At 45.4% G+C, this 8,175-nt stretch overlaps 1 protein-coding gene across 1 annotated transcript; it reads right to left on the bottom strand.

Moving 5' to 3' along the window:
- Positions 1–1,236: 1,236 nt before the first annotated feature.
- On the bottom strand, positions 1,237–7,092 carry KLHL42 (kelch like family member 42). Its single transcript, XM_087873311.1, has 3 exons — positions 6,224–7,092; positions 3,850–4,043; positions 1,237–2,116 (listed from the first exon to the last, which is right to left on the bottom strand). Exons 1-3 carry the CDS (start codon positions 7,051–7,053, stop codon positions 1,671–1,673), a joined length of 1,470 nt encoding a protein of 489 aa, XP_087729437.1. The 5' UTR covers positions 7,054–7,092; the 3' UTR covers positions 1,237–1,670.
- Positions 7,093–8,175: the final 1,083 nt, after the last annotated feature.

Raw genomic sequence — 8,175 nt, 5'->3', positions numbered from 1 at the left:
AGCCTTATGATTCTAATTCACTTTTGAGGTTCACCTCACGATGGCATCTCAAAAGTAAAGCTTCACATAGGTTTATAGTGTACCAAAGTCTAGTCACAATTTTCAGTCCTGAAAATAGGCATTTTGCTTCCGCTCAAATCATGCCATTGTCAAGCTTCGTTGTTATCTCCAAATAAATGAATTTCCAAACGCCTGATCTTTGAGGAAATTTTTCTCTTTATTGAGCATAACGAACTGACCCTGATTCAATGCGCAGTTAGCACTGAACTTTGGCCCCCCCAAAACCTCTCTTTCCGGTTCCCAATTCTCTGCGTCTCATTGGCCATCTTCCAAGCCACTCGTCATCCCATCTCCGTCAGTTCACAGGAATGTCTCCCCTCCCATCCCATCTCCGTGGAGACAGTTCTTCAGGGGAATTAAGTAGGTGAAAGTTCAAGCCTCTTCTCTCCTTCCTTATGGCAGCTTGGAAGCTGACAGCCATCTTCCCGATCACATATTCTTATGAGAGGGTATCCCCTTCTACTTTCAAAGTAATTTCTGTATTTTTCAGAGAATAAGACACACTCCCCCCCCTCCTTAAGAGGGTGAAAATTTGGGTGCATGTTATACACCGAATGTAGCCCTGCCCACCCGCTGGCCCCCACCCTTTAGCCTCTGCCTGCCAGCAATTTGCCTCCTTGCAGCAAACAGCCCGTTTCAGTTTCAGCTTCAGCACAGCCTGATTAACACAAGCAGCTGATTGTCGGTTGGATCGGCCTCCCGACCATCAGCTGTTTCAGGCTGCAGGATTGCCATTGCCTATTGCCGCCTCCGTGCGCAGCCTCCGCAGTTTGCTGCAAGGAGGCAAATTGCTGGTATTTGTTGGGAGGCAGAGGCAGATTTTTTTTTCTTGTGCTAATCAGGCTGTGCTGAAAATGAAACTGAAACTGGCTGTTTGCTGTTGGCTGCAAGGAGGCAAATTGCTGGGAGGCAGAGGCAGATTTTTTTTTCCTTGTTTTTCTCCCCAAAAAAGGAAGATGCCTCATACTCTGAAAAATACAGTATTTTAATTCAACCTCTGTTAGCTTCTCAGAATGTCCAAAAAGTCAAGACATGGACATATAAAGCAGCGTGGCTTTAATTATATCACCAGTCAAAATCATATCCCTGATGAAGCTTATTCAATCTCCCCGGCCAAAATGTTTTTGGAAAAAGCCAGTAGAATATTTCGAGTATGATGTTAAAAGATACAATCAATACGAAACAGTAAATTTATTCATAGTATTTTCCCTGATGTTAAACAAGTTTCTCTTCACCCAACGGCAGAGGCTTGCTAACTTCGACGTGAATAAAGTTCTCGTTTCGGCATCACACCCCTTGTAGCGAAGCCAGACTGATGCACATCAGTTTGCATCTGTACCCATTTATCCTTGGCCTCCTCCCACTTTTATCAATTGCAATAGTAACATTTTGAGTATCGTATCGTAAAACATTCTGTAAAAGCAGAGTTTCCCATCCTTGGATCACAAGACATGTGGACTTCAACTCCCAGAGTTCCATGCTGGGCTGGGGAATTCTGGGAGTTGAAGTTTATGCGTCTTAAAGTGGCCGAAGTTGAGAGCCACTGTGCAAAAACAAAAAACAAAATTGGTCAACAGATGAAGAAATCTCTGTTCTGCCATGAATGGAATTCAGATCAGATTTGGAAAATACAAAGAACAGATCAACATGTTCTGTCCAGGGGTGGGGAAGTTTCTCAGCGACTCCCACCGGTCGGAAAATATATTATATTTTAGAAGAACCCGGTGCTCCAAGCTTGTGGACAAAATAATATCTCTGCTCAGGATGTAAATCCCATCGTTGTGCAAAGTGCAAGTCAAGTTCAGACCCGATTTTGATGTGTTTTCTTTGAGGTAGAGCCACTGTTTGGTAACCACGTTGTAAGACTGCACGGTTAACATATCCTCATTCTGACCAGATCGTTTATCGGAATCCAAGTCGTGGCTGCAGCCGCCAACTATGTAGATGGTCTCTTCCACCGATAACATTTGCTGCTTGCGGATGTGCAATCCACAGGTTTCAAAGTCACTCCACTTGTCAGAGATGGGACAATATTCCCAGATATTCAGATTCCGGTCTGCAATAGAGAAAAGAAGCTTAATGCAAGTAAGTCCTCAACTTACGACCACAATGGAGCCCAAAGTTATGCTGCTAAGTGAGACATTTGTTAAGCGAGTTTTCTCCCCGTTACGACTTTTCTTGCCACATTTGCTAAGTGAATCACTTTTTTGGGGGGGGGGTCATTTAATGACACCGTAATCCCTTGCATGGTGGAGTCTGGGAAACTGAATGGAGCTGAGTGTTTACTGGCCGGATGCCCTTCCTGTAGCCAATGCGGAGTTTTGTTCAGCAGATATATTCTCATAGTGTCTATTCTATTCTATTCTATTCTATTCTATTCTATTCTATTCTATTCTATTCTATTCTGTTCTGTTCTGTTCTGTTCTGTTCTATTATTCTATTCTGTTCTGTTCTATTATTCTATTCTATTCTATTCTATTCTGTTCTATTATTCTGTTCTGTTCTGTTCTATTATTCTATTCTATTCTATTCTATTCTATTCTATTCTATTCTATTCTATTCTATTCTATTCTATTCTATTCTATTCTATTCTATTCTATTCTATTCTATTCTATTCCTGTTCTGACCGTGACCAGGGGGGGCATTTGCCCAGGTTCGCCTGGTGCGCCAATTGCAGCCCTACTTGGACCGAGATGCCCTACGCACGGTCACTCATGCGCTCGTCACCTCTCGTATTGACTACTACAATGCTCTCTACATGGGGCTGCCCCTGAAGACCACTCGGAGGCTTCAGCTGGTGCAGAATGCGGCCGCGCGGGTAGTGATGGGAGTGTCCCGACACTCCTGTGTTACACCTCTCCTGCGCGACTTGCATTGGTTGCCGATTGCCCTCCGGGTGAGATTCAAGGTGCTGGTGATTACCTATAAAGCCCTACATGGCTTAGGCCCGGGATATTTGGCGGACCATCTGCAGCCAGCAACAGCTTCCCATCGCCCGGTGCGCTCCCACAGGGAGGGCCTACTCAGGGTGCCGTCGGCCAGACAGTGTCAGCTGGCGACCCCCAGGGAAAGAGCTTTCTCTGTGGGCGCAACCGTTCCTTGGAATCAACTCCCTCTGGAGCTCCGGGTGGCCCCCGACCTTCGCTCTTTCCGCCATGAGCTGAAAACTTGGCTATTTCACCTGGCCGCCTTGGACTGATGGGGGTTTTAATCTGGGTTTTATTGAATTTCTAAATTTTAACCTGGATTTCTGTTTTAATGGTTTGTCTGTTCTGTTTTAATTGTTGTGAGCCGCCCTGAGTCCTGTGGAGCTAGGGCGGCATACAAGTACCAACAAACAAACAAACAAACAAACAAACAAACAAACCCCGAGGACTACCTGTACAAGAGTGACTGAGTGCATGACTACCTGCAGTCCCTGCTGTTTCTTATTAGGGTGGCCATTAATCCCATTTTGCTTTTGGGTAATTGCACCTTGATTTAGAGAATGGATCGTGACCTTCCCTTGAAGTATACATTAAGAAAATAAACCCGAAGATACGTTTTCTAAGAAAAACTCATTTATTTGTTATAAAGAAAATAAAACATCTCACTAGCTAATTAGTTACATCTTGGCAGCGTTCCCGGCCACCTCTCCTGGCCGGAGAACAAAGAAAGTTTTAGAGAAGAAGAAAAGAACGTAGACATGCGCAGTAGCTACTGATAAGAACTTGGCAAGCTACGGTAAGTCTGAAAGTCCAAAAATAAGAGCTCATCTGGTAAATACAAAAACGCAGTGACATTTCTTACCTCTTGGTGTGTAGCCTCCCATGACATAGATCTTCTCCTTGCATTCACAGGCCGAGAACTCCACAAGGGGAGCTGGTAAAGGTGCCACGAAGGTCCAGCCATCTTGCTCCGGGTTGTAATACTCAACACTGGAGAGGGATTGGCCCCCGACGGCATATAATTTCCCACTCACGGCCAAGAGCTTAAAATTAGCCCTAGGAAAAAAAAGACATTTGGAGAAATTGAAGGTTAAGGCGGAGATATTTCCCGCCCGATGTTTTCTTTCAACAACCAGATTTTCCAACAGCGAGTAATACAAATCTTTTAATTTTATTCAGCCGCCTCCATGCAAGCTTTCCATTTATGTTTCCGTTCACATGCCCATTCACTTCGGTCAATTGTGTTATTGCTGCAGCCTGATTTGGCAGTATTTAAGTGTTTTTAAATTAATTTCCGAGTTTGCTTAAGTATTTATTTTTCAAATCTATTCTTTCTTGAGCTGTCCACGGAACTCGTATAACAATTTCCGCTCTCTTCTCCTTAGGCGGCCAAAGTGTTTGAGCTTCATTATGTGTTCAGGACGGTCAGGGTTGATTTCGAGATGGGATGGGATTGGGGTTGGGATGGAACGGAATGGAAGAACAGAACAGAACAGAACAGAACAGAACAGAACAGAACAGAACAGAACAGAAAATATGGAATGGAATGGAATGGAATGGAATGGAATGGAATGGAATGGAATAGAATAGAATAGAATAGAATAGAATAGAAAATATGGAATGGAATGGAATGGAATGGAATGGAATGGAATGGAATAGAATAGAATAGAATAGAATAGAATAGAATAGAATAGAATAGAATAGAATAGAATAGAATAGAATAGAATAGGAATCTAGAAGGGACCTTGGAGGTCTTCTAGTCCAGCCTCCTGCTCAAGCAAGAGAACCTATACCGTGTGTTTCTACATTGAACTCCAGAAATACACTTGAACAGGAATTTTATTCTCTATATATTCTCTATATAGCCCCACACCTGCTCACTGATATTCTCCACCAAATATTAGAGTGGATGCCCATCAAGTTCAGAATAACAGAGTTGGAAAGGGGCCTTGGAGGTCTTCTAATCCAACCCACTGCTCAGGCAGGAAATCCTACACCATTTCAGACAAATGGTTAATTGTTCGCACTGTCAGGAAATTTCTCCTTAGTTCTAAGTTGCTTCTCTCCTTGATTAGTTTCCATCCGTTGCTTCTTGTCCTGCCCTCAGGTGCTTTGGAGAATAGCTTGACCCCCCCCAACTCTTCTTTGTGGCAGCCCCTGAGATATCGGAAGACTGCTATCATGTCTGCCCTAGTCCTTCTCTTCATTAAACTAGACATAACCTAATTCCAGCAGTCGTTCTTCATATGTTTTAGCCTCCGGTCCCCTAATCCTCTTGGTTGCTCTTCTCTGCACTCTTTCTAGAGTCTCCACTTCTTTTTTTGCATCGTGGCGCCCAAAACTGGATGCGGTATTCCAAGCGTGGCCTTACCAAGGCATTATAAAGTGGTATTGATATACTATTAACCTTCTCAGCGTTCCCACCATCCATCTCCTTCCACTTATGACTGTATGACTGTAATTTTTCTTGCTTGTATCCTTACGATTTATATTGATATTGTTTCCTGATTGCTTATTTGTACACCCTATGACTATCATTAAGTGTTGTACCTTATGATTCTCGATGAACGTATTTTTTCTTTTATGTACACCGAGAGCATATGCACCAAGACAAATTCTTTTATGTACACTGAGAGCATATGCACCAAGACAAATTCCTTGTGTGCCCAATCACACTTGGCCAATAAAGAATTCTACTCTACTCTACTCTAACACTTCACGTGATCTTGATTCTATCTCTCTGTTTATGCAGCCTAGAACTGCGTTGGCTTTTTTTTTGACTTACAGCCGTTTATGTCAGAACACTGCTATCCTGTCACCCCTAGCCTTTCTTTCCATTCACTTGGATCAGGGGTCAGCAACCTGCGGCTCTGGAGCCGCATGTGGCTCTTTCACCCCTCTACTGCGGCTCCTTGTCATTTAATATATGCGTCACAACCTTGCGGCTCCTTGTCATTCAATATATGCGTCACAACCTGCAATGTGCGACACCTGCCAGTACGTGATTTATTGAGTTTTTCAACCCCCGGTAGGCCAACCATGGATAAATCCAAGAAAAGTTTCAGGAGAAAAACAAGAAGGTTTAATTCAACTACATATGCTAGTTTTGTGGCCAAGAAATAGTCAGGCATGGGATGGGTTTTGTGGCTCCCGGTGTTTTCTTTTGTGTGGGAAACGAGTCCAAATGGCTCTTTTGAGTGTTTAAGGTTGCAGAACCCTGACTTAGATAGCCTCACCTCTTCTGGTTCATGGAGGCCAGCTGACGCCACTCGTTCAGCCAGGGGTTGTAACGGTGGGCGGCTGCGATCTCCTGGCTGCTCGGCCGGTAGCCACCTGCCACGAACAGGTAGTTGTCCAAGGTAGCCCAGCCGAAGCCGCGCACCTGGAGCAGGTCGGCGGGAGGTTCGGCGGGCGGCAGAGGCTCCCAGAGCCGCTTCTCCTCCTCGTAGTGCAGCAGCGATGGCCGGTCGGGGAAGCTGCCCAGGAGAAGCAGAGCCGGCCGGCCTCGGTGGCGGCGCTGGCGGAGCTGGTGCGATAGGGCGTCGGGCAGCAGGAAGGGCAGGCGGGCTTCGGGCCGGGCCAGCAGCTGATGCAGACGGCCGGTCATGAAGTCGAGGCAAGCATCGCGCAGCTCGGGGAGCCCGTAGACCTGCGCCAGCTGATGCAGCTCCAGGCAGTTGGGCAGCCGCACCCGGGAGCGCAGCAGGCTGAGCAGCGGCGTCACCTGCAGGAAGGAAGCGGCCTCCACCAGCTCGGCCAGAGCCCCTTCGTCGGGCGGCTCCTCCTGAGCCAGCCGCGCCGTCTCGACGAACTGCAAGACCTGAGCCAAACCGGCTTCGCTCAGCCCGCCGCTCAGCTGTTGCACCGCCACCCCGGAGTCCCCCCCAGCTGCCTCCCGCATGCCCGAGCGGTACAGAGCGCGGAAGTAATCGCTTTGCTCGATCAGACGCTTCTTGCGCACCGGAGGGAAGCGGCGATCGCCCAGGCGGACTTCCACCACCTCCTCCTCCTGATCCGCTTGCGCCCCTTCCTCCCCAGCGGCGCCCTCGCCTTCCTTGCCGGACATCCCTCGGCCGGGAGCAGAGCGCCGGCGCGGGGCGGGGATGATCGCGGAGGCGGACCCGGGTTGGAGCCTCGCCCCCGCAGCTCCGTCCCGCCGGGAAAGCCCTAAAAGGCGAGAGGCTGGAAGCGGCTACAGTTGGGCTGCGGATCGCTGGCTCTCTCCCCCTTGGGCCGATGCGAAGTTCTTTTGCGAACTAAAGCCGGAATAATAATAGTAATAGTAATAATAATAATAATAGTAGTAGTAGTAGTAATAATAGTAATAGTTATAATAAATATATAAATTATTAATATATATATTTAATATAATTTAATTTAATTAATATATATAATTAATATAATAATATAATATAATATAATATAATTAATATAATATAATATAATATAATATAAATATAATAATACAATACAATACTATACTATACTATATATATTAATATAAATAAATAATATATAAATTATACAAATAGTAATAATAATCTTGTTACCATGTCCCAGAATTGTATAAGGTACATCAGCAAATTGCAGCTTCCTGCAATAACACCAGCGGACCTGCAAAAATCTGTGCTACTTGGAACTTCTTACATCTTAAGAAGGAACTTGGTTGATACCTAGGATGCTGGCAGCAACCGTATCAACCATTAGCACCAGTCAATGGTATTTGTGATCCATTTTTGAATGTTCAGTTGACTTGAGTTTCATGTTTAATGAATAAAGTAAACAATAACAATAACAATAAATAGGAGGAGGAGGAGAGGCGGAAGAGATGGTGGTGGAGGTCAAGAAGAAGGGGAGGAGGAGGAGGAGGAGGAGGAGGAGGAGGAGGAGGAGGAGGAGAAGAAGGAGAAGGAGAAGGAGAAGGAGGAGAAGAAGAAGAAGAAGAAGAAGAAGAAGAAGAAGAAGAAGAAGAAGAAGAAGAAGAAGAAGAAGAAGAAGAAGAAGAAGAAGAAGATGATTTCCAGGGGGGGGAAATTGCAGACTACAGGAACCATTTGCACTACTCAGGTGACCCTGAGGACACAGATAAAGCTCCAAGTGCCTTATTTATTATTATTTATTTATTTTATTTATTGAATTTCTATACCGCCCTTCTCCCGAAGGACTCAGGGCGGTGAACAGATTAAGA

This window comes from Pantherophis guttatus, chromosome 7 (assembly GCF_059756535.1).
Source record: "Pantherophis guttatus breed Tessera chromosome 7, ASM5975653v1, whole genome shotgun sequence".
In the NCBI taxonomy this organism is placed as follows: Eukaryota; Metazoa; Chordata; class Lepidosauria; order Squamata; family Colubridae; genus Pantherophis; species Pantherophis guttatus.
Note: the sequence above shows the minus strand (reverse complement) of the source record. Positions and strands in the feature narration are given on the sequence as shown.

Excerpts from the sequence above, each read along its gene's own strand:
- KLHL42 (XM_087873311.1), bottom strand. The coding sequence starts at position 7,053 with ATGTCCGGCAAGGAAGGCGAGGGCGCCGCTGGGGAGGAAGGGGCGCAA. Across the intron at positions 4,044-6,223 it reads GCCTCCATGAACCAGAAGAG|GGCTAATTTTAAGCTCTTGG; the intron begins GTGAGGCTATCT and ends TTTTTTTCCTAG. Across the intron at positions 2,117-3,849 it reads GGGAGGCTACACACCAAGAG|ACCGGAATCTGAATATCTGG; the intron begins GTAAGAAATGTC and ends TCTCTATTGCAG.